Source organism: Macaca nemestrina, chromosome 7 (assembly GCF_043159975.1).
Source record: "Macaca nemestrina isolate mMacNem1 chromosome 7, mMacNem.hap1, whole genome shotgun sequence".
Classification (NCBI taxonomy): Eukaryota; Metazoa; Chordata; class Mammalia; order Primates; family Cercopithecidae; genus Macaca; species Macaca nemestrina.
This window is the reverse complement of record NC_092131.1, coordinates 147,919,443-147,945,947: the sequence shown is the minus strand read 5'-3', so window position 1 is coordinate 147,945,947 and position 26,505 is coordinate 147,919,443. Positions and strand designations below refer to the sequence as shown.

The 26,505-nt window shown below is 38.7% G+C and overlaps 1 protein-coding gene across 1 annotated transcript in view; it reads left to right on the top strand.

Annotated features, from left to right (window-relative positions):
- The window catches only part of LOC105490028 (unc-13 homolog C), a 699,235-nt gene that overhangs the window by 283,513 nt on the left and 389,217 nt on the right, over window positions 1-26,505 (top strand). The window contains exon 7 of the mRNA XM_011755257.3: window positions 11,248-11,467. Coding sequence (XP_011753559.2) covers window positions 11,248-11,467 — 220 coding nt within the window. The remainder of the gene's footprint in view (window positions 1-11,247; window positions 11,468-26,505) is intronic.

Genomic DNA, 26,505 nt, shown 5'->3' with positions numbered 1-26,505 from the left:
ACTTGATATAAAAGCATAAAATACTTGCTTGCGTGTGAAGGGAAATGGCTTGGTGATGTGGAAAACAACCAATGATATCACTTCTGTTTTAATTAAACAAATGTACAGTTTGAAGCTCAGTCATCTCTTCCAAGGACAGAACAGAGTCTAATGCCTGATGCAGGATGACAGTGGGTCACCTAGCACTGCCTCCTCCGCTAACGCTCTGCTGGCCATGGGTGAAGCATCGCCAGTGCCTCCATCCATCACCAACTCCACCTTACCCACAAGGCGCTATTAGGACTGATCGAGAATCTCAGCTCAATAAGCTGTTAAGGATTATGATTTCAGAAAATTTCCATCTAGCTTTGTAACATAGGAAGGACCAACCAATCTAGTATCTAAATACCATAGCAGTAGTCTTCCTGGCACTCCACTATCCATCTCTGTGCTAGTTTCACAGACTGATAATTTCTTAGGTGTGAACCTGACAGTGGGGCAATCAAAGTACATCCATTCAGTAATTCAATACATGCTTATTGACTGTCTGCTGTGTGTCGGGGGTTGTTTCAGGCTGGAAATAAAGTAGGTAACAACTCAGCCAAAAATCTCTACTTTCATGAGGCTTACCATACAGTGGGCGGAGGACTGAGATACTTAATTTTGTATCCACTGTGGCTACAAGTCACATGGAAGCTCCTAGTAGGCAAGAGCGTTTAAACCAAGATAGTCTCAGATGAGGTTTATGGGAAACCAGGTAGAGGGAGGAATGAAAATCACCAAGCATAAGAGGGATCCTAGAGCCCTGTTGGTTCTGTCTGGGTTGAAGGGCGTGTTGAGGCTGGCAGGCTTCTAGGAAGTGTCCATTCTCAGTAAGGGAAAGTTTGTCTAGGATTCACACTTAGTGAAAGGGACTGGCAAGAACTAGATGAGAGGTAATCAGGAGATCAAACCTGAGCCCTATTTCCAGCCTGACACTAGAAAGATAAAATGGAAGGAGAAAGCTGTTCAGAACACCTCTCTGAGACTTCAACTTCAACCAGAACTGTAGGCTTACAGCACGCCCAGGTACTTCAGACCCCTACTCAGGAGCAGGAACCCTTTCAGGCCACCTGGATAAGTTTTGAAGTGAAAGGGGCCTGAATTAGAATCTCGACTCCACCTCTCACTAGCTTTGACTACTTGTTTCTTCTCAATATTCTGCACCTTCCTGAGACGACTTTGCTTCATCAATAAAATGAAAGTAATAAAAGTTACCTCCCAGTTTGTGAGAATTAAAAGAAATAGCTTATGTAGAAAGCCCTTTGTTTAGCCAAACCCTTCCCATTCCTCCTTTTCTCTTTATACACTGGCTGGCATGGCAGGTGGCCATCAGCGCAGTAGGGCAGGAACTTGTGATCGGGTCTGCAGAATACACGCTGAGTCAAATGCCTCCCTGCCCTCTTTGCACCTGAGGGTCAATTTCCTTTCCAGGAAGTACTGACATGGAAGCCAGCAATAATGACACCAAAATAAAAATTATTTCTTGTCTACAAGTATTGCTATTGGTTCCGTTATTCTTCATAAGCGTGGACTTTGGCTTGAGATCCAATGTTGGTCCAGCTCCACAATTTACCTGCTGTGGGGCCTGAGGCAAGTTATGGAAATGTTCATGTCCTTGATTTTCTTATATGTTTACTAATTATATCGTATTTTTGCATCTACTTTGCATCATAAGGTAAAAATGGCTATGTTTTTCTGTGTCCTTGAACAATTTTGGCATCAATATTACACTAGCTTAATAAGCTAAGCGGGGGAGATTTCTTTTTTTCCTTCTCTGGGATGTTCTCTATAAAATAAGTTCTGTATCTTGAAGGACTGGCAAAGCTTGTCCTCCAAAACCACCTGGATATGATAGTTATTTTGAGAGTAATTTTTTGACTATCGAAGCAACTTATTTAATATAGTGATTATGTTCCTTAAGCATTCATTCTTGAGTTAGGCTAGACAATTTATACTTTTTTCAGTAAGTTGTCTTGTTTTTGTAAATTTTTGAAATTAATATCATCAAATTGTTTATATGATTATATCATAATTTATATTAAAATGTGTGCCATTTTATCCTATTATTATTTATTTGTATTTTCTCTCTCTTTTGTAAAATCAAAACTGCAGGAAATTTCTCTGACTTTGCTTTGTTGACTCCATATTATCTCCTTGTTTTCTATTTCATTTATTTATGCTCTTGTCATTTTTAGGTTTTTTTTTTATTCTTTGTATTCACCCCAAAATTACTTTTCTAAGTTACAGAGTTGAACATATAGTTATTGATTTTAATGGTTCTTATTAACTACCCCATATACACAAAGTAATATTTGCAACATAAGTGGAGAAAATAAATAATAATAATCATCATCATCTAGCCATGTATCCATTTTTGAGGCATAAGTACGTACTAAAAGTTAATTTTGTTATTAACTATTTTTCACTACACAATTTCCCATGGTTCCCTGACTGACTTTGCTTGTTTACATAAAAGGACAGTAACATGGGATCTATTTATAGGAATGGTCAGCCCCTGCCTCACCTTTGTTTTATAAAATCCTAAACATTCTTCTTCTCTTTTTTTTCCTTCAACTTTTATTTTAAGTTCTGGGATACATGTGCATGATGTGCTGGGATACATGTGTAGGATGTGCTTGTTACACAGGTGTGCCATGGTGGTTTGCTGCTCAGATCAACCCATCACCTTGGTATTAAGCCCAGCATCTATTCGTTAATGTTCCTGATACTCTCCCTCCTCCCACTCCCACTCCCACTCCTGACAGACCCCATTGTGTGTCATTCCCCGCCACATGTCCGTGTGTTCTCATCCTTCAGCTCCCACTAGTAAGTGAGAACATGTGGGGCCTGGTTTTCTGTTCCTGCATTAATTTGCGGCGGATGATGGTTTCCAGCTGCATCCATGTCCCTACAAAGGACATAATCTCATTCCTTTTTATGGCTGTATAGTATTTCATGGTATATATGTAGTATGTTTTTTTTTAAATTTATTTATTATTATTATACTTTAAGTTCTAGGGTACATGTGCATAACATGCAGGTTTGTTACATATGTATACTTGTGCCATGTTGGTGTGCTGCACCCATCAACTCGTCAGCACCCATCAACTCGTCATTTACATCAGGTATAACTCCCAATGCAATCCCTCCCCCCTCCCCCCCCCCCCATGATAGGCCCTGGTGTGTGATGTTCCCCTTCCCGAGTCCAAGTGATCTCATTGTTCAGTTCCCACCTATGAGTGAGAACATGCGGTGTTTGGTTTTCTGTTCTTGTGATAGTTTGCTAAGAATGATGGTTTCCAGCTGCATCCATGTCCCTACAAAGGACACAAACTCATCCTTTTTGATGGCTGCATAGTATTCCATGGTGTATATGTGCCACAATTTCTTAATCCAATCTGTCACTGATGGACATTTGGGTTGATTCCAAGTCTTTGCTATTGTGAATAGTGCCGCAATAAACATACGTGTGCATGTGTCTTTATAGCAGCATGATTTATAATCCTTTGGGTATATACCCAGTAATGGGATGGCTGGGTCATATGGTACATCTAGTTCTAGATCCTTGAGGAATCGCCATACTGTTTTCCATAATGGTTGAACTAGTTTACAATACCACCAACAGTGTAAAAGCGTTCCTATTTCTCCACATCCTCTCCAGCACCTGTTGTTTCCTGACTTTTTAATGATCGCCATTCTAACTGGTGTGAGATGGTATCTCATTGTGGTTTTGATTTGCATTTCTCTGATGGCCAGTGATGATGAGCATTTTTTCATGTGTCTGTTGGCTGTATGAATGTCTTCTTTTGAGAAATGTCTGTTCATATCCTTTGCCCACTTTTTGATGGGGTTGTTTGTTTTTTTCTTGTAAATTTGTTTGAGTTCTTTGTAGGTTCTGGATATTAGCCCTTTGTCAGATGAGTAGATTGCAAAAATTTTCTCCCATTCTGTAGGTTGCCTGTTCACTCTGATGGTAGTTTCTTTTGCTGTGCAGAAGCTCTTTAGTTTAGTTTAATGAGATCCCATTTGTCAATTTTGGCTTTTGCTGCCGTTGCTTTTGGTGTTTTAGACATGAAGTCTTTGCCCATGCCTATGTCCTGAATGGTACTACCTAGGTTTTCCTCTAGGATTTTTATGGTATTAGGTCTAACATTTAAGTCTCTAATCCATCTTGAATTAATTTTTGTATAAGGAGTAAGGAAAGGATCCAGTTTCAGCTTTCTACTTATGGCTAGCCAATTTTCCCAGCACCATTTATTAAATAGGGAATCCTTTCCCCATTTCTTGTTTCTCTCAGGTTTGTCAAAGATCAGATGGCTGTAGATGTGTGGTATTATTTCTGAGGCCTCTGTTCTGTTCCATTGGTCTATGTCTCTATTTTGGTACCAGTACCATGCTGTTTTGGTTACTGTAGCCTTGTAGTATAGTTTGAAGTCAGGTAGCGTGATGCCTCCAGCCAGTCTATCACTGATGGACATTTGGGTTGATTCCATGTCTTTGCTATTGTGAATAGTGCTGCAATGAACATATGCATGCATGTATCTTTACAACAGAATGATTTACATTCCTTTGGGTGTATACTCAGTAATGGAATTGCTGGGTCAAGTGGTATTTCTGCCTCTAGATCTCTGAGGAATCTGTCTTCTACAATGATTGAACTAATTTAATTCCCACCAACAGTGTAAAAGGATTCCTTTTTCTCTGCAACCATACCAGCATCTGTTGTTTCTTGACTTTTTAATAATTGCCATTCTGACTGGCGTGAGAAAGCATCTAATTGTGGTTTCAATTTGCATTTTTCTAATGATCAGTGATATTGAGCTTCTTTTCATGTTTTTCTGACTGCATAAGAGTCTTCTTTTGAGAAATTTATGTTCAAGTCCTTTGCCCACTTTTTAATGAGGTTTCTTTCTTTTTTTTTTTTTTTTCTTGTAAATTTGTTTAAGTTCCTTATAGAGCTTGGATATTAGACCTTTGTCAGACAGATAGATTGCAAAAATTTTCTCCATTCTTTAGGTTGCATGTTTGCTCTTATGTTAGTTTCTTTTGCTGCAGAGAAGCTATTTAGTTAAATTATATCCCATTTGTCAATTTCTGCTTTTGTTGCAATTGCTTTTGGCATTTTTGTCATGAAATCTTTGCCCATCACTGTGTCCTGAATGGTACTGCCTAGATTTTCTTCTAGAGTTTTTATAGTTTGGGGGCTTTATATTTAAGTCTTTAATCCATCCTGAGTTAATTTTTGTATATGATATAAGCAAGTGGTCCAGTTTCAGTTTTCTGCATATGGCTAGCCAGTTCTCTAGCACCACTTATTAAATAGGGAATCCTTTCCTCATTACTTGTTTTTGCCAGGTTTTGTCAGATGGTTGAAGGTGCATGGTCTTGTTTCTTATTTCTCTATTCAATTTCATTGGTCTATTTTTCTGTTCTTATACCAGTACCATGCTGTTTTGACTACTGTATCCTTGTAGTATAGTTCCAAGGTGGGTAGGGTGATGCCTACAACTTTGTTATTTTTACTTAGGATTGTCTTGGCTATTCAGGCTCTTTTTGGTCCCATACAAATTTTAAAATAGTTTCTTCTAATTCTGTGAAAAATGTTCATGGTAGTTTAATGGGAGTAGCATTGAATCTATAAATTACTTTGGGCAGTATGGCCATTTTCACAATATTGATTCTTCCTATCCATGAGCATGGAATGGTTTTTTGATTTGTTTGTTTCCTTCTAATTTCCTTGAGAAGTAGTTTGTAGTTCTCCTTGAAGAGGTCTTTCCCTTCTTTTGTTAGTGTATCACTAGGTATTTTATTCTTTTTGTAGCAGTTGTAAATGGGAATTTGTTCATAACTTGACTCTCTGTCTGCCTGTTGTTGGTGTATAGAGATGCTAGTCATTTTTGCATGTTGATTTTGTATCCTCAGAGTTTACTGAAGTTACTGATAAACTTAAGCTTTTGGACTGAGACAATGGAATTTTCTAGATATAGGATGATATCCTCTGCAAAAATAATTTGACTTCCTCTCTTCCTATTTGAATATACTTTCTTTCTTTCTCTTGCCCAATATCCCTGGCCAGAACTTCCAATACTATGTTGAATAGGAGTGGTAAGAGAGGGCATCCTTGTCTTATGCTGGTTTTAAACTCGTAAGAATGCAGTCTCCACCCCAAGTAGTAAATATTAGACTTCCCACATTAAAATGGTTAAAGTTTCCCCCAGTGGAGAAATCCATATTATTTTTAGTTTCATGTATTTATCAAATTAATTATCTCATACCACCCACATCCCTTGTATACATTTTTATTGAAAGTTTGAATTGGGAAAAAAGAACATTTATAGTACATAAAAAATCTATCATATTTTGTTTTCAGATTATGTTCTGTGTCATAACAAAGGGCTTATGCTATATTGTGCTCTCCTTGAATTAAGGAATCATCTACGTTAGCATTGTTCTGCCCTCTTTCTTTGGACTTACCCCATAAGTTTCGTAGAACGATGTTAATTTATATCTGTTATAAAGCAATAGAAGTGAAAGAAAACTACTTACATTCTCACATAGATAGGAATATAACTTTTAGTCTTCGTTTGTACTTTCTGCTACAAAAAAAAATTTACCTGAATAATTTTAGCTTCTACAGTCAATCAGTCTTATAGGATGATTACTTAGATGAGCAATCAGTACTGAAATTATGTCTGTTTTTATGCTCAGGATTTTATCCAAGCATTGCTCTGTCTTCACGTTTATAACAAATTTCAAAAATCATATTGTACCTAATGTTTGCTCTGCAAAAATTCTGATGCTTTTGTCCAGAAACAATAACATTTGTACTTTACAGAAGAGCAAACATATTTTTTCTAAAAAGTATCCATCAAGTATATGAAAAATGCCTCAAAACAAGAAGTGTATTTTGTCTTGAAAGTATCAAAATGTGACATTTGGGGGGTATAGGAAAGGTATGGCTTACATAATCTCACGAGGAGGATTATTTCCTCCCCAGGATGAGGAGGAAAATAGAACTTCATAGGTTAGTCACTGGTTAACACAGAAAGGAAAAAGGAGAGAAATAATGTGGCAAATTGAGGCAGACAAGCTTTGTTCCTGTTATAATTATTAACAGTTGGTAGATTAGAATATTGATGGTCTGAAAACACTAGTCATTGCTCTTGGCAGGAAGCCTGATTCCTTTATATCTCAGGCTCATTTTAGTTTCCTCAGGTAGTGATGAATAGAAAAGGCAATTCATTTCCTTCCAGTGTCCTAATTGTTCCAAAAGTGATATATTAGTGCAACTTGCTTTAAATTTATTTGTTGGAGAAGAAAGTTCTAAAAAAATATTTGCTAGGGTGTAGTCTATAGGTTGTACTTGCCTACAAAGGCTTATCAGAATGTGAAAATATTCCTTACTCATTTCTACAGGTTAACAAGATGTCTATACATAGCAGAAAAAAATTGCCTTCTTTGTTGGAATCACTTAAGCAATGTGAAAATAACGGTTTTTTTTTTCTAATTGCAAGAGTATTACATCCTGTCTATACATAAAAAAGAATACGGGAAGGATATGTATGAAATAATGCCTAACTTTAAAAGGCTAAATTGAATATTTTTTTAGTTATATTAGTGCCTTTCTGTTTTATAAATTATTTTTACCATGAGCATGCATTTTATTATAATCTTAAAATACGTATTTTTAGAAAAATACATTTTTGTTGTAGAACATTTGAAAAGTTGTAGAAGATTTGTAAAGTTTAGAAACATTTAAAATAGATTAGGAGCTGATGAGAACACATGGACACAGAGGGGAACAACACACACTGCAGCCTGTCGGAGGGTGGGGGTGGGAGGAGGGAGAGCAGCAGGGAGAATAGCTAATGGATGCTGGGCTTAATACCTGGGTGGTGGGATGATCTATGCAGCAAACCACCATGGCACATGTTTACTTATGTAACCTGCACATCCTGCACATGTACCCCTGTACTTAAAATAAAATTTAGAAATTTAAAAAATTAAATAGATTAGCAGCAAGTCACTCATTTTGCCATATCCCGCTGTCCTTGGGTCCTAATTCTAGTAACTAGGTTTTTACTTGTTCTAAGGACCTCCATATGTCTGATTCCAAGTAGTTTACCTAGGCCAGAGACCCTCTCCTGATAACATCCTCAGTTCCATCCTTCAGCTCTTATCTATAGCTGATGATTAATCTGCCTGCCCTAAGTGTTACTTTTTTTTTTTAATGGTTTTTCATCCCTTCAATCTGATTCCTAATGGTAAACTATAGACTTCATTTGCTTCCATCAATGGCAAATTTTGGGGTTTCCCCTTGTTTTCCTCTGCCATGCTTTTGTTTAGTGCTTCTTGCTCTTTTCACCTTATTCCACACAAAAACCCACACTTTTTCCTTCTTATAATCTTATTTCATCTTGCCTGATTTTGCTGCCGAGGAAACAGCTTTCTCCAAGATGCATTATCACCCTGAAATACCAGAATCCCCTATTATGAGATTATTTGTGTATGATTTTCCTACCTATTTCATGTTCCTAAACTATCAGCTCAGAATATACTTTGCTGAAAAAAGAATGGTTTTGTATGGCATTTATTTTAGAGTAGAGTAATTTTCAGCTTTGAGAAACACATGCCCATACCCCCGAAAGTCAAGAGTGAAAAGGATTCATCATTCCCTAAAGTGTTAAGCCCTTATTAGAGGGGATATATACCCTCTGGTAGGTCGTCTAATGTTTAATGTTTTTCTCTAACTTTAATAACTTTTAAATATTGGCATTTATTTCAGTGCCCCATTCAATTGCTTTTCAATGGGCTGTCTAGTAAATGTTTCATGTTTCTTATTTTCAGAAATTAGCTTCATTCTCCCTTTGCAAGAAATGAATTATGGCTCCTTAGCCAAACCAAACAAAACATTTTAATGAAATCTGCTCGGCTGTTTATTCAGAACTTTTACTTGTTTTCCTCCAGTCTGTTTAATTTTTTAGCAGGGTTATTTATTTTTATTACTCCTACTATAACCTATGGACTTAGAGTACTGACTATATATCACTCGACTTCAGTAAAAGCAAAGTGGACATACAGAATTAGATCATATATATTAATCATTTACTTAATCTTGAAATATGTGAATAAGTTCATGATCAAAAACAACCTTATTCCCAACTCTGCTTTCTTCATTTATGTAAGGTACATTACTTACTTTTCTTGTGTTCATTAGCAGACTCTGTTTTATTCCCACTCAGTATTCCATGTAATTAGAATATTTTATTATTCTATTTTTATTTTTTTTCCATTAAAACAAATGAGTTGCCTGATGCAACTGCAAGTATATAAATTAATTCCCTTCCTAATTTTTCTTCTAGACCACAAATGCTACATTACACACACAAACACACACACAGCCCCTCAGCCCAATTAGAACAGGAGACTCTGTCTGTGGGTAGCTAATGAAAAATCTGTTATGCCAAGGATTATTTCATTTGTTTTAATGATAGTGAAGATACTCGCTATGCTAGGTATTAAAGAGGAGGCAAAGGTGAATAATACATGCTTCTAATTCTCAAAGAACTCTTAACAGTTCTTTATAAGACATCTTCATTATAAAATGAAGCCAGGAGATTTACTTGTTTCAGACACTCTTTATTGAAAGGTGATGGATCCGGTTGTTCTATCTGAATAAACCCTAATATTAGGGTCTTCCACTTGAGTGATGCCCGAATTTGACCATACTGCTGCTCTGTAGACTCACTTGAAGTATAAAGAGCTCTGGATTGACCAGTCCCTTATCTAATAGCAAGGATGGATCTAACCATTCAAAATTAGGAACATTCTTACTGAGGCTTCATTCCCTGGTAGGGGACCTCCCAGTACCATTACCAAACATATTCTGGGAAAGCACAGAGTGAGAGTAATGTAATAATAAAGGGAAATATGCTGTTACCATACTGTGGAATTGAATGTTAGTCATTTCAACACTGTGGGAAAATATTCTGAAATGAGATTTGAGGATAATTAATGCAAACTATAAATGCTTCCCTTCTAGTATGACTTATCCGCTGGGCTCCTACAGGGTTTATGTAAATATCCATTCATTCTGCATCAGACAGTTGCGTGAAATTATCTGTAAATGTAACCTCTGAGAGTGCTGGTCTTTCTCTCAGGAAGTCACCTGCTTTGTGGGATATGAGAAGCGTAGAAAAGGACTCATGTAACCAATTCTCTTTTCTATTGGCCTGTGTTTATTGTTGGTGGTGTTTTTTTTTTTTAAATCCAGCATCAATACTAAGTATTTATTTGGTGTTTTGAAGCCTATAGACTACTTCTGTTATCATTATACAATTTGATCTTCAAAGTAATAGCATTTTAAGCAGAGCAGAGGAGGAGGGTGAGTCTTAGAGCCCTTACATCTCTCTGTAGATTACAAGATTCATAAGTGGCAGAACGTTTATTCATTAAAAGAAATGTACCTCTACTATGTTCCAGGGACAGTGATAAGCTGTTTAGGCACTAAGAAGGAAAACATGGAAGACAGTTCCTGCTTATAGAGGCCCCTTTTAAATATCACGTGGTTGGGCCTAGGAGAACTCAGATCTCCCAGCTACTTGTCCAATAGATTTTTTTCACCTCACTTATCATTAGAGAGTCCTTCCATGTGCTATTAGAAACTATTTCCTTTTAAAATATAAATCATCATGGGAGAGTGCCTCATTCGACCTTATCTACTACTGATGCTTTCTTATGAATTAGGTGGTAAGATCCTTCCCAGGTGATAGGTGCTGAAAGCAAATTTCCTGCAGATTGAATGACAGAAGCATTCCTTGGGGCTGAGGAGGGGTGAAGTATCAGGGAGGACAAGGGAGTCAGGAAATAACCACCTGGGTAGAAAGTAAAAGAGGTGTGGGGTTTATAGCAAAGCAGGGACTTAGACATCCTCAAGTCATTAGACCTGTGTGCTGCTGGGAAAGAAGCTGCAGACATTGGAGCTCAGTCCAGTCTGGAAGATTAGGGAGTTCTTTGTGTACAGATAACTGAATCGGGCCCTAAAACATGGAGAGAAGAATAAGTTAGCAGAGTTATTATGCTTACTGTCATGACTTGAATCAATGATCAAGGGGTTCTCTCAAAATAGCATTTTCAGAGAAAAGTGATAAAATGATTTGTTTTACTATGAAACAATTCAAATCCACTGACTTGGCGGTACACTGGTAACTTCTCTCATGTTCACAGAAAATGCACGTCTTCAAGAAGACCTTGCAGGCATTGATCTACCCTATGTCTTCTACCACCCCACACAATTTTGAGGTCTGGACAGCTACCACGCCCACCTACTGTTATGAATGTGAGGGGCTCCTGTGGGGCATTGCAAGGCAAGGCATGAAGTGTCTGGAGTGCGGAGTGAAATGCCACGAAAAGTGTCAGGACCTGCTAAACGCTGACTGCTTGCAGAGTGAGTACTTGGTTTGGCTGACAAAGTGGTAGGCAGAGCCTGCCTTATTCCATCTGTTTCATGTTAAATCACTTCAACTCTTGCCGGTTGTCAACAAATCCTACCCGCTCCCCTCCCACCACTTACACAAAGACACACCATAATGTCCATCAAATCATAGTTGATGATGCAGTCTGACAGTGTTGAGCTAGGCGCTGTTAGAATCCTCAGGGTGAGTACCTGGAGTGAAATTGCACTCTCATCCAGTATAAACCTTCACAGTGACTTCCTATCTATTTTCTTACTCATACATCCTAATAGCTCCATGAGGTAAGTGGGAATATGTAAAATCAGGTTCCCCAAACAGTGCTCAAGACATGCTCCTGCACTGGCAGCAACTGGAATTCTTTTTTCAAGCCTATCTGGTGCCTCTCTGGCAGGATCCATGTCCTTCTACAGTTCCTCCACAGGCCTTGGAAATGGGATGTCTTGGGTTTGACTGTCAACAACAAATGTAACTTACCAGATATGTGACTTTGAGAAAACATTTTTACTTCTTGAGGCTTTATTTTTCTCCACTCTATGGGCAGAAATAACAAAATTTACCTTAGAAGGTTATTGGAAAGGCTAAATGTAATAGTCTCTGCTAAGAGCCTGGAACACGGTAGATGCTCAATAAATATTAATGACTTTCCATCCTTTCACACTCTTGAATGAGTACATGCCACTTTGATTTTTATATGTTACCTTAAATTTTTTATTTCCAAAAAAATCCTTTATTTGCTACTTTAGATCTAGAAATGCTGATGCATCACATTCTAAAATACACATAATTGACTTTTCACTACTCTATTTATTTGGTAGTATTGCTTAAAAATTGGAAAAACTTGTATTTCAACATGATGTTCATTTGCAAATCATATTATTTTCACATCTAAATATTGTGCCCTCTATTTATTGTTTATATGGATGTAGTCAATGTAAGATATGTAGATAGCTTGACACTGAAGGGAGGGGAAGAGGAAAATGTGAAAGATTAAATCAGAATTGCTGTCACAGCTGATTTGTAGTCATGATCATATACATTCTAAAGTTTTCTCTACTTGATTAGTATTCTCCATACAAGATCAGATCAGATTGAGGCTATGTTAATGGTAACAAGTGCATTTTTTTAAGCAAAACAAGTGGTATTCTTTTTTTGAAAAATAAAAAGTATAGTTAAGAATAAATATTTTAAAGGAAGGGGGATTGACTTGATTTTACTCATTGAATTTACATGCAAAATCTCATAATCCAATTAATATTCAGCCCAATTGTTTAAAAAGTGAATTGCGTACAGGCATCTTAAGAAATAAGCATATTAGGGCAATGACATTTAAGAAAATAGAAAACACACTGTCATCTAAAAATAAAATGACTCAAATTCCTTAGAGAAAAAAATGATGCTGCTCATACCTAAGAAATGAATTCATTCTTCTAGTCTTTCAGAAAGGACAGATGCTAGCCATTCATTAAACTTTAGAAACATGTTCATAATCTATTTCCATTTCTCAAAACAACATTTATTATTTCATATTTGTTAAATAAATTATGCAATTCAAAATTTTCTTTGACATTCATTAAAATGCACATGTAAATTGGAAGACTCAAAAATAGTGCAGAACAATGAAGGTGGGTATGCATGTCCCAGGGAGGGTTTTTTTTTTTTTTTTTGGTTAGGATTATTATTTTATTTATTTATTTTTTATTATACTTTAAGTTCTAGGGTACACGTGCACAATGTGTAGGTTTGTTACATATGTATACATGTGCCATGTTGGTGTGCTGCACCTATTAACTCGCCATTTACATTAGGTATATCTTCTAATGCTATCCCTCCCCTCTCCTCTCCCCACAATAGGACCCGGTGTGTGATGATCCAGTTCCTGTGTCCAAGTGATCTCATTGTTCAATTCCCATCTATGAGTGAGAACATGTGGTGTTTGGTTTTCTGTTCTTGTGATAGTTTGCTGAGAATGATGATTTCCAGCTGCATCCATGTCCCTAGAAAGAACACGAACTCATCCTTTTTTATGACTGCATAGTATTCCACGGTGTATATGTGCCACATTTTCTTAATCCGGTCTGTCACTGATGGACATTTGGGTTGATTCCAAGTCTTTGCTATTGTGAATAGTGCCACAAAAAACATACGGGTGCATGTGTCTTTATAGCAACATGACTTATAATCCTTTGGGTATATCCCCAGTAATGGGATGACTGGGTCAAATGGTATTTCTAGTTCTAGATCATTGAGGAATCGCCACACTGTTTTCCACAATGGTCGAACTAATTTACAGTCCCACCAACAGTGTAAAAGTGTTCCTATTTCTCCACATCCTCTCCAGCACCTGTTGTTTCCTGACTTTTTAATGATTGCCATTCTAACTGGTGTGAGCTAGTATCTCATTGTGGTTTTGATTTGCATTTCTCTGATGGCAAGTAATGATGAGCATTTTTTCATGTGTCTGTTGGCTGTATGAATGTCTTCTTTTGAGAAATGTATGTTCATATCCTTTGCCCACTTTTTGATGGGGTCGTTTGCTTTTTTCTTATAAATTTGATTGAGTTCTTTTTTTTTTTTTTTTGAGACGGAGTCTCGCTCTGTCGCCCAGGCTGGAGTGCAGTGGCGCAATCTCGGCTCACTGCAAGCTCCGCCTCCCGGGTTCACGCCATTCTCCTGCCTCAGCCTCCCGAGTAGCTGGGACTACAGGCGCCCACCGCTGCGCCCGGCTAATTTTTTCTATTTTTAGTAGAGACGGGGTTTCACCATGGTCTCGATCTCCTGACCTTGTGATCCGCCCACCTCGGCCTCCCAAATTGCTGGGATTACAGGCGTGAGCCACCACGCCCGGCCGATTGAGTTCTTTATAGGTTCTGGACATTAGCCCTTTGTCAGATGAGTAGATTTCAAAAATTTTTTCCCATTCTGTAGGTTGCCTGTTCACTCTGATGGTAGTTTCTTTTGCTGTGCAGAAGCTCTTTAGTTTAATGAGATCCCATTTGTCAATTTTGGCTTTTATTGCCATTGCTTTTGGTGTTTTAGACATGAAGTCCTTGCTCATGCCTATGTCCTGAATGGTATTAGCTAGGTTTTCTTCTAGAGTTTTTATGGTTTTAGGTCTAACATTTAAATCTCTAATCCATCTTGAATTAATTTTTGTATAAGGAGTAAGGAAATGATCCAGTTTCACCTTTCTACTTGTGGCTAGCCAATTTTCCCAGCACCATTTATTAAATAGGGAATCCTTTCCCCGTTTCTTATTTTTCTCAGGTTTATCAAAGATCAGATGGTTGTAGATGTGTGGTATTATTTCTGAGGACTCTGTTCTGTTCCATTGGTCTGTATCTCTGTTTTGGTATCAGTACCATGCTGTTTTGGTTACTATAGCCTTATAGTGTAGTTTGAAGTCAGGTAGCATGATGCCTCCAGCTTTGTTCTTTTGGCTTAGGATTGTCTTGGCAATGCGGGCTCTTTTTTGGTTCCATATGAACTTTAAAGCAGTTTTTTCCACTTCTGTGAAGAAACTCATTGGTAGCTTGATGGGGATGGCATTGAATCTATAGATTACCTTGGGCAGTATGGCCATTTTCACAATATTGATTCTTCCTATCCATGAGCATGGTATGTTCTTCCTTTTGTTTGTGTTCTCTTTTATTTCACTGAGCAGTAATTTGTAGTTCTCCTTGAAGAGATCCTTTACATCCCTTGTAAGTTGGATTTCTAGGTATTTGATTCTCTTTGAAGCTATTGTGAACGGGAGTTCAGTCATGATTTGGCTCTCTGTTTGTTCGTTACTGGTGGATAAGAATGCTTGTGATTTTTTCACATTAATTTTGTATCCTGAGACTTTGCTGAAGTTGCTTGTCAGCTTAAGGAGATTTTGGGCTGAGATGATGGGGTTTTCTAAATATACAATCATGTCATCTGCAAAGAGGGACAATTTGAGTTCTTCTTTTCCTAACTGAATATCCTTTATTTCTTTCTCTTGCCTGATTGCCCTAACCAGAACTTCCAACACTATGTTGAATAGGAGTGTTGAGAGAGGGCATCCATGACTTGTGCCAGTTTTCAAAGGGAATGCTTCCAGTTTCTGCCCATTCAGTATGATATTGGCTGTGGGTTTGTCATAAATAGCTCTTATTATTTTGAGATACATTGCATCAATACCGAATTTATTGAGAGTTTTTAGCATGAAGGGCTGTTGAATTTTGTCAAAGGCCTTTTCTGCATCTATTGAGATAATCATGTGGTTTTTGTATTTGATTCTGTTTATATTCTGGATTACATTTATTGATTTGCATATGTTGAACCAGCCTTGCATCCCAGGGATGAAACCCACTTGATCATGGTGGATAAGCTTTTTGATGTGCTTGGTTCGGTTTGCCAGTATTTTATTGAGAATTTTTGCATTGATGTTCATCAGGGATATTGGTCTAAACTTCTCTTTTTTTGTTGTGTCTCTGCCAGGCTTTGGTATCAGGATGATGTTGGCCTCATAAAATGAGTTAGGGGGGATTCCCTCCTTTTCTATTGATTGAAATAGTTTCAGAAGGAATGATACCAACTCCTCCTTGTACCTCTGGCAGAATTCAGCTGTGAATCTGTCTGGTCCTGGACTTTTTTTGGTTGGTAGGCTATTAATTATTGCCTCAATTTCAGAGCCTGCTATTGGTCTATTCAGGGATTCAACTTCTTCCTGGTTTAGTCTTGGAAGAGTGTACATGTCCAGGAAATTATCCAATTCTTCTAGGTTTTCCAGTTTTTTTTGCGTAGAGGTGTTTATAGTATTCTCTGATGGTAGTTTGTATTTCTGTGGGGTCGGTGGTGATATCCCCTTTATCATTTTTAATTGCATCTATTTGATTCTTCTCTCTTTTCTTCTGTATTAGTCTTGCTAGTGGTCTGTCAATTTTGTTGATCTTTTCAAAAAACCAGCTCCTGGATTCACTGATTTTGTGGAGGGTTTTTTGTGTCTCTATCTCCTACAGTTCTGCTCTGATCTTAGTTATTTCTTGCCTTCTGCTAGCTTTTGAAAGTGTTTGCTTTTGCTTCTCTATTTCTTTTAATTGTGATGTTAGGTTGTCAATTTTAGGTCTTTCCTGCTTTCTCTTGTGGGCATTTAGTGCTATAAATTTCCCTCTACACACTGCTTTAAATGTGTCCCAGAGATTCTGGTATGTTGTATCTTTGTTCTCATTGGTTTCAAAGAACATCTTTATTTCTGCCTTCATTTCGTTATGTACCCAGTAGTCATTCAGGAGCAGGTTGTTCAGTTTCCATGTAGTTGAGCGGTTTTGATTGAGTTTCTTAGTCCTGAGTTCTAGTTTGATTGCACTGTGGTCTGAGAGACAGTTTGTTATAATTTCTGTTTTTTTACATTTGCTGAGGAGTGCTTTACTTCCAATTATGTGGTCATTTCATTATGTACCTAGCAGTCATTCAGGAGCAAGTTGTTCAGTTTCCATGTAGTTGAGTGGTTTTGATTGAGTTTCTTAGTCCTGAGTTCTAGTTTGATTGCACTGTGGTCTGAGAGACAGTTTGTTATAATTTGTGTTCTTTTACATTTGCTGAGGAGTGCTTTACTTCCAACTATGTGGTCAATTTTGGAGTAAGTGCAATGTGGTGCTGAGAAGAATGTATATTCTGTTGATTTGGGGTGGAGAGTTCTGTAGATGTCTATTAGATTCGCTTGGTGCAGAGTTGAGCTCAGTTCCTGGATATCCTTGTTAACTTTCTGTCTCATTGATCTGTCTAATGTTGACAGTGGGGGTGTTAAAGTCTCCCATTATTATTGTATGGGAGTCTAATCTCTTTGTAAGTCTCTAAGGACTTGCTTTATGAATCTGGGTGCTCCTGTATTGGGTGCATATGTATTTAGGATAGTTAGTTCTTCTTGTTGAATTAATCCCTTTACCATTATGTAATGACCTTCTTTGTCTCTGAGAAGTTTGGTTGACTGAAGCTTTCTTTTCTCAGCTTGTCAAAGTCATTCTCTGTCCAACTTTGTTCTGTTGCTGTCGATGAGCTGCATACCTTTGGAGGGGGAGATGCGCTCTGATTGTTTGAATTTCCAGCTTTTCTGCCCTGCTTTTTCCCCATCTTTGTGGTTTTATCTGCCTTTGGTCTTTGATGATGGTGATGTACTGATGGGGTTTTGGTGTGGGTGTCCTTTCTGTTTGTTAGTTTTCCTTCTCACAGTCAGGACCCTGAGGTGTAGGTCTGTTGGAGTTTGCTTGAGGTCCACTCCTGACCCTGTTTGCCTGGGTATCAGCAGCGGAGGCTGCAGAAGATACAATATTGCTGAATAGCGAGTGTTGCTGTCTGATTCTTGCTCTTGAAGCTTCATCTCAGGGGTATATCCTGTCGTGTGAGGTGTGAGGTGTCAGTCTGCACCTAGTTGGGGATGGCTCCCAGTTAGGCTACTCAGGGGTCAGGGACCCACTTGAGCAGGCAGTCTGTCCATTCTCAGATCTCAACCTCCGTGCTAGGAGATCCACTGCTCTCTTCAAAGCTGTCAGACAGGGGCATTTACCTCTGCTGAGGTTTCTGCTGCTTTTTGTTTAGCAATGCCCTGTCCCCAGAGGAGGAGTCTACAGAGGCAGGCCGGCCTCCTTGAGCTGTGGTGGACTCCACCCAATTCGAGCTTCCCGGAGGCTTTGTTTACCTACTTAAGCCTCAGCAATGGTGGGTGCTTCCCCAGCCTCGCTGCCGCCTTGCAGTTAGATCTCAGACTGCTGTGCTAGCAATGCGGGAAGCTCAGTAGGCATGGGACTCTCTGGGCCAGGTGTAGGATATAATCTCCTGCTGTGCCATTTGCTAAGACCCTTGGTAAAGCGCAGTATTAGGGTGGGGGTTACCCAATTTTCCAGGTATTATGTGTCTCAATTTCCTTTGGCTAGGAAAAGGAATTCCCTTCCCCCTTGCGCTTCCCAGGTAAGGCAATGCCTGGCCCTGCTTCAGCTGTTGCTGGTCTGGCTGCACCTGCGGACCAGCGCCAACTGTCTGACACATCCGGTGAGATGAACCCGGTACCTCAGTTGAAAATGCAGGAATCACCCGTCTCCTGTGTTGCTCACGCTGGGAGCTGGAGGCTGGAGCTGTTCCTATTTGGCCATCTTGGGCGCCAGGGAGGGGTTTTTTAAATCCATTTTTACTTTTTCCCTAAAATTCACACTCTCATATTGATCAGAAAGAGGTCCTACAAGTATGTGTACTTAACTTCATAACTTTCCATGATAACTATCAATAAAATTTGAAATTCTCCCTACAGAATCAGTGACATTACCTTAAAAAATTTCTCTTATTCATTGTTTTAAGCCCCAAAAAATGGCAGTGGTGACACTATACATGAGATAATTTCATGAATGCCAACACTGAAGAAAAGGAAAGAATAAAAAGCTAAGAAAATCAGTGTTAAATAGAAGGTATCGCTAATTCAGCCCCCTCTAAATGTAAGAAAGTTCTATGATTGTCTTTATAAAATGGCCATTCAATCTCATAACATTTCCAGGGAAACTTTAAACCCTTAGGAGGCAGTTTAACTCATGATTTCAAAATGCTAGTTCATGAATTAAAATTTAAGCCAAGGTGTCTTTCCTTGTAATTTTTACCCATTAAACCATATCTTACTTATGGAGAAAATGTTTAATAAATTCTATTAAATATGACAGTTTTTCAAGTACTGAAAAGTAATTATCTAGTTTTCTATAGATTTCTAGTGCTGTGTTTATTTTGCTAATTCTTTTCTGAATAATTATAGTCTATCAGCATACACATGCTAAAAGAAATTAAATTCTCTACATGTGGTCTGACCAATGACCCATGCAAAAGACAGAATATGTAAAGTTACTTCAAATTGATTTAAATTAGGTGTTTCCTTACCATGAAGTCTTGGGTCTGTGACCCGTGTGCCTTCAGTCAAGTGGAATTAGACCAGGTGATGGTGAAATCCCACTCACTGCTCCAGTGCTTCCTTGCGGGTTCAGAGATGCATGGAAATGTCCAGTCAATTCCCCAAAGAGCTTCATCTATCGCCCTCTCTAGCTAATTGTGCTTGATGGTAGTTCCTAGATTTTACCAGCTTCTTGGCCCAAAACTGATAGCCACAGGGTGGTGAGAAGGAGATCAAATGGAAACAGGGAGAAAAATGAGAAAAGAGACCTGATTTATACTCCTTCAATAAAATCAATGGCAACAGCCAGAGTTCACCTGCTTTTTCTTTAATTAGTTCATTTGCGTCTCATCACCTAAAAAGACATTTTATTCTTTTTTGGAAAAAGCATTTGGTGGTGAAATAATTTAATTATAATAAATGGAGGAGCAGGTTGTGACCCTGAATTATGTTAACATAACTTGTAAGGAACTTGCTGTGGCACCTCAGTGGTAGCTTTACACTAGAAAAAGGCCGTGATGGCTGGGATGAAGGTTGTCTGCAGAGTGAGTCATATGTAGAAGAGACATCATATGTAAAATATTTTCCTTGATTATCCTTTCAGTGTAGAAAAGAGACAGTTACAGAGATTGGAAAAAAATGCAAACAATCATGGCAGTTTCCTTACACATCTCCAAAGAAGGAATCCCAGAGTCTCACTGAATAAACATTCTGCCTACTTTTAATTCCTAACTAGAAATTTCAAGCACCTGCATGAGGCCAGAAAATATTTCACCAAACGTTCAGCAAAGAAGCATTTTGTGAGATGTGTTCTTTAGTTCTATGTGCTTCCCACTGACATTATGTTGAACTTATGTGTCCTAAGACAAGCAATCAATAAATTCATAGCATTAATAAAATCTGACTAATATACTCTTGTTTGCAAATTAGATATTGATTCTCCTTTCTTTGTTGCCCTATTACCACATTTCAAAATCATATTTTAAGACAGTCAAATATTTGTATATATTGAGCATCTATTGTGGGTAGGAGCTTTATTCTGGGTTCTCAGAGCTGCAAAGAAAGTAAGTGGTGTTTTTCCTGGACTCAGCCTTATTTTCTAATACATAACTTAGATGAACAGATGTGAACATGTATCTTGGAAACTTTTGACATGTTACTCTTTCAATCACAATTTTACAATATGTGTTTAAGTAATGAGTACTCAGGAAACTTAGAAGTAGGATTCCTTTTATCCACTGCTACTTAACACACATTTAAGCAAAGGAGCTGCTTAACAAATGTTGTTAAACTAATGGATGAAGGAACAAGAACTACAACTAGAAATAACCTGTTATGCTTTAAATATCATCTTTCCATATAAGCATATGCTATTAAAGGAGCTTCGAGATTAATGGATTGGGAAACTCAGTCTACTGCTTTGGCTGAGTTCAGAAGATTTAGTGTCTCATCAAAAAGAATCACGTGAATAGTGTAAGCAGGATTAGAAATCAGGTCTCTGAACTCAGCCTGGTGTTCTTTGCTAACTTATAAATAAATTTGCAAAGTCAGTCCTAGAGGGAAGAAAAGGAAAGTTACTGAATTTTATTTTCAGTGCTGTCTCACTTTCTCATATGGGAGAAAGCACATATGGGACCCCTGAATTGTAGACGTTCTTTGCTGCCTGGACTGTAGCTCCCAAAGTTCCCCACCATGATAACCCCTCAGGACCCGCCATCTACAGCCAACCACCAATAAATCCTCAATGCTCCTGAAATGGGAAAAGTTCCCATGTCCTCCTTGCAGGGCGTGTGATGGGCCCCGTTGCTCAGACCTCTAGGGGAGTATACAGATGGGTTGGGAGCCCCACGGCAGTGTCTAGGGGTGATTGTTTACAGCTGAAGCCCCAGTGGGCGTGTGTTACAGGATGCTCTTTAAGCTTAGCTGCCTGTAGGTGGCCTGCATTAGTCAGCTCAATTAGACCCCTCCCTTATCACAAGGACAGAGGGCTTTCTGTATCCCAGGGTTCTTTTCTTAGTGTACTGGAAGAATTGGATCACACGTGGGCTTGGAGAATGTGTGCAAGGTTTTATTGAGTGGAAGTACCTCTCAGTAGATGGGGGAGCCAGAAGGGAGATGGGTTTCCCCTGGAGTCAGGTGGCTTGGAGGCGTGGGCTCTCCTCTGACTGCCCTACCCCAAATCCACCACGTTCTGTCCGTTGATGGCCTGCCGGTGTGCTGATGTCTGTCCTGTGCTCTTCCACCCGGTGTGCTCCCCTTGGTGTCCTCTCAACATCCAGCCACTTGTGTCTCTTTTTACCAATGTGTTTATCTGGATGTCCAGCCGCGTGTGTGTTCCTCTACTGATGTGCTCCTCTCCACATCCAGCTGCCTATGTATCTGCTGGCTAGGGCCTTAGGGTTTTTATAGGCACAGGATGGGGGCGTGGCAGGCCAGGGTTGTCATGGGAAATGCAACATTTGGGCAGGAAAACAAAAATGCTGTCCTCACTTAGGTCCCTGGGCAGAGGCCCAGGGGTGGAGCCCTAGCCAGGGACCACACCCTTCCCCTTCAGGCACTTCCCTGACCCGCTTCCGTATCTCTACCACCTCTATCCCAGCAGGTTATTGCATTGAATTTTCAACAACACTAAAAGGGAAATGAATGCAACCATCAGTTCCTTAACCCAAAGGAATAGACTAATAATGGAGCATTTTCAGGTATTGGGGTTGGCTGCTGGAGAGAGACTAAGAGGACGAATATGCCTTGCATAATGCCGTAGAGATATTCTACATAACATACTCAATGGATATCAATGCATGTTTTTTCGTAGTATTGAGCTACTTAAAAATAATCTGACTTCCAGTCTTATTGCAACTATAATGTTTTTAAAACTTCCCTGAGCATCATTTTCCTCATTTGTGGAGACAGTTAATAATACTTGTCAATGACCTCCAGCTAGAGACCACCAGGAGCACACCTGTAGTTTCAAAAAGTATGTTTTATTACTTATTACTGTGAGGGAGAACACACACCAGGGTGATTGTAGGGCATCTCGGCAAGACGGTGCTAGAAAACAGAGCTGTACTCTGGATTGGGTGTTATGTGGAAGTGAGGACAATCCTATGATTTTGCGTCTGTAAACATCTAATCTAGAAGGAAGGCAGAGTTGACTGAAGCCACAGCTTTACAGTAGTCCCTCCTTATTCGTGGTTTCACTTTCCAGTTTCAGTCCTCTGCAGTGTGGTCCAAAAATATTAAATAGAAAATTCTAGAAACAAAGTATAAGTTTTAAGTTGCATACTATTTTTAGTAGCGTGATTAAATCTGCCATCCTTCTTGGAAGGAAAGTCATCCCTTTGTCAGTGTATCCACCCTGTAGATGCTACTCACCCCATAGTCACTTAGTAGCTTTCTTGGTGATCAGATTAAAATAAAATAAAACAATGACAACAACAACAAGAAAACACTATACAATAAAGATAGAGTTGGGTACTATCTGAGGTTTCAGGTATTCCTGAAGGCCTTGGAATGCATTCCCTGAGGATAAAAGAGGACAATTATACATCCTAAAGAAACAGTGGCCACGCATATTAGTTAAGAGAGGGAATGTTTGATATTTTGTGGTTTACAGAGTGCTATGTTTTGTCTATGCTTAGGAAAAATAAGGAAGTGGCCTTGTTTGTCTTACTTTAACACTGTCGCAGGTGACCATGTCTAAGGTTGGTGCTCTTTGAAATTGTTTATGTCCAAGAAAAGAACAATGTAGCCTAGTTGTGAGCACTAGACCAGCCCTGAACAACACTGTGAACTAGTTGGGTTAGCAAAGTTCCTAGAAGTCAGAGTCTGGGTTATGAAAAAATAGAAATAAAAGTCAATCTTGTTTTGAAAATTTTGATGTTTAATTTTCTTTTGCTTTGTATTTTTTTTGAAAAGTATATGAAGAAATCTATGTAACTAAATGTGATACAAAGAAAAATATCTTCCTCCTTCCATAACTCTGTTGGTTTCTTCTCTTTTTCCTTGCTTAGTAAAAATATTTTGAAAATTGAGCACATTTTAAATTATAATTTTGTTCCCCTAAACAATATAGATAGCTTTTGACTCTGTGATGACTGGGAAACCTCGAGAAAATGCCGATGAGATATAGTCGCTTTAACATACTGTTATGTGAGCGTATTCCTGATTTTTTATTTTTAAAACATGCTTGTTTTCAAATTTGTTCTAAAAGTTTGCATTTACCAATAATGAGATGATTGAATATGGTGGGGATAGTATCGGCAGAAGAGAAAAGACAGTCTGGCAGTTTTTTGTTTGCTCTTGGTGCCAGACTCCCTGACACTGGTCATTTTAGAGAAGGTGGTAGTTCCTTGGGAAGTGGGCGACCTTCTCCTATTTTCCCACTGTCAGTGACAGAGTTACCTACAGGCTCTCACCTACACGAATGGGAGATGATATTATGTTAGATTTGTGCTCCTCCCATTACCTTCTGTTAAATGTCAGTCCTTTGTTGTTTGTGAAAAATAAGGAGTGTGTGGCTTTGATATTACAAGAAAAAGGAGGCTGCTAACCTGAAGACTGGGGGAGTTGCAGTTCTGTTCCTTGAAAAGACTGAAGGCATGTTAAAAGAGGAGGGTTCATATTATCTTGGATATAAGACATCTTAAAGGAAATGCGTAGAGAATGGCAACTGAATGTCCACCCACATGATGTCATGGGGGCAAAAAGCAGAGAGACAATGAAAGCAGGCCCACCTACATCTTTTTGCTGGGAAATAAAGAAAAAAAGCAGTAAAGACCCATTTCCCATGTCAGAGAGGCTCCTAGAGAAAGAAAGGAGTACACAAATGCCTCAATATCAGACCCTCTGAATGCTTTCCATGGATGTTAACCACCCACTTTCTCTGGGTCCATCAATTTCAAGTGCAGGTAAGGCTTTATGGATGTCAAAAAATAAATAAATAAACAAATAAGTTATTTTTCTCTAGCTTTTATTTGAACTCAAATTTCTTTTATCTTTAAGCCCTTCATTGGCCCTCATCTAGCAAATAGATATAGAGCATCCAGCCTACTGCAGATACTGTCCATGTGAGAGTTTTCCAGGAGTGGTTTCAGAGGTCAAGTGATTTTGAAGCTCAAACCCCTAAAATTTCTTACTAATGTGAAATTATTATTATTACTTTTATTTTGAGACAAAGTCCCACTCTGTCTCCCAGGTTGGAGTGCAGTGGTACAATCTCGGCTTACTGCCAACCTTCGCCTGCTGGGTTCAAGCCATTCTCCTGCCTCAACTTCCTAAGTAACTGGAACTACAGACATGCACCACCACACCCGGCTAATTTTTTGTATTTTTTTGGTAGAGATGGAGTTTCACCATGTTTGCCAGGCTGGTTATGAACTCCTGACCTCAAGTGATCCACCCACCTTGGCCTCCAAAAGTGCTGGGATTACAGGTGTAAGCCACCACTCCTGGCCTGAAGTTCTTTAATAAATGCCTAAACCTTCACCTTTTTGGCATTCTGAAATCACTACACTTGTTCCATTACTATTATTAAAGCTATAAGCATTATGTCTTTGAGTCCTGATACTGTTAAGAGAGATACTACTACTATTTCCAACTGTTCTTCAGATGAGGAAGCTAAGGCTGAGAGAGAGAAACGAACTAGCTCAAGACTAAAAGGTTAGGATCTTAGTCTATTTCAGTTGCATAAGAAAGTACCATAAACTGGGTGACTTATAAACATCATAGATTTATTACCCACAGTTCTGAAGGTGGGAAGCCCAAGATGAGGGTTTCAGCACAGTCAGGGCTTGTCGAGGGCGATCTTCCAGGTTGCAGACTGCTGACTTCCCACTGCATCTTCACATAGTAGAAGGGGCAAGTGAGCTCCTTTGAGCCTATAAAGCCACTAATCCCATTGTTGAGGGCTCTGCTTTCATGACCTAGCCACTTCCCAAAGGCCTCATCTGTTAACATTATCACATTGGGGATTAAGTTTCAATGTATGACTTTCAATGGGATGCAAACATTCAGACCATGCCAGTTAGTAAGTGGCAGATCAGGATTCACACTCAAGATTGTCTCCTCTACCCAAGTGTTTTAGTCTGTTGTCAAACTGCTGATAAAGACATACCCAAGACTGGGTAATTTATAAAGAAAAGAGGTTTACTGGACTCATAGTTCCACATGGCTGGGGAGGCCTAACAATCATGGCGGAAGGCAAAAGGCAAGTCTTACATGGTATCAGGCCAAAAGAAAGAATGAGAACCAAATGAAAGGGGTTTCCCCTCATAGAACCATCAGATCTCGTGATACTTATTCACTACCATGAGAACAGTGTGGGGCCACCGCCCTCATGATTCAGTTATCTCCCGCCAGGTCCCTCCCAAAACACTTGGGAATTATGGAAGCTAAAATTCAAGATGAGATTTGGGTGGGGACACAGCCAAACCATGTCACTGAAACATCACTAGTTACAGTGCACTTTTACTTTATTTGAAAGTGAAACTCTTTATACATTTATTCTATTTATAGTTGGCATTCATGTTCTTGCTTTTTGCTGACAACGTGCACGTGGCGTGTAGATTAACTAAATTCTGTTATCTAATGATGGAAATACAGCCTTTGTTTTCTAATAATTCCAAATCCAAAGCCAAGGGCCACGTGTATTTTGTCTTTTCATAAGATTTGTTCGACAGGATATTTATCATTTTATATTCAGTTTATTCCTGGTATTTTCCAGAATTGTGGCCTTAGGGCAGGAGTTTGCAAGAAGTTCATAACACATTAAATTAACCCAGAGCCAAATTAAATACTCAATTATGCCAATCATTTTATCTTAGACTCCCCCAAGAAGTATTTCCTCTATTTATGGAGTGTATGCTAGTTTCCAAACAGTGTGTTAGACACTTGGAATACACATTTAATAAAATTTGGGCCTTATGAGATAGCATAAGGAATAGACATATATGCAGGTAGCTATGCCAATGGCGATTGTTAAATATGAAAGAATTTTGCGAGGCATTTGCTTGGAAGCAGCTGTTAGAAATATTTACGTCACAAAAATCTAATACTACAAATCAGATTTGGGTTTTCTTTGTTTCTGTAGGAGAGGAGAGAAAATGTGACTGTTGAGTTTAAAAGAAC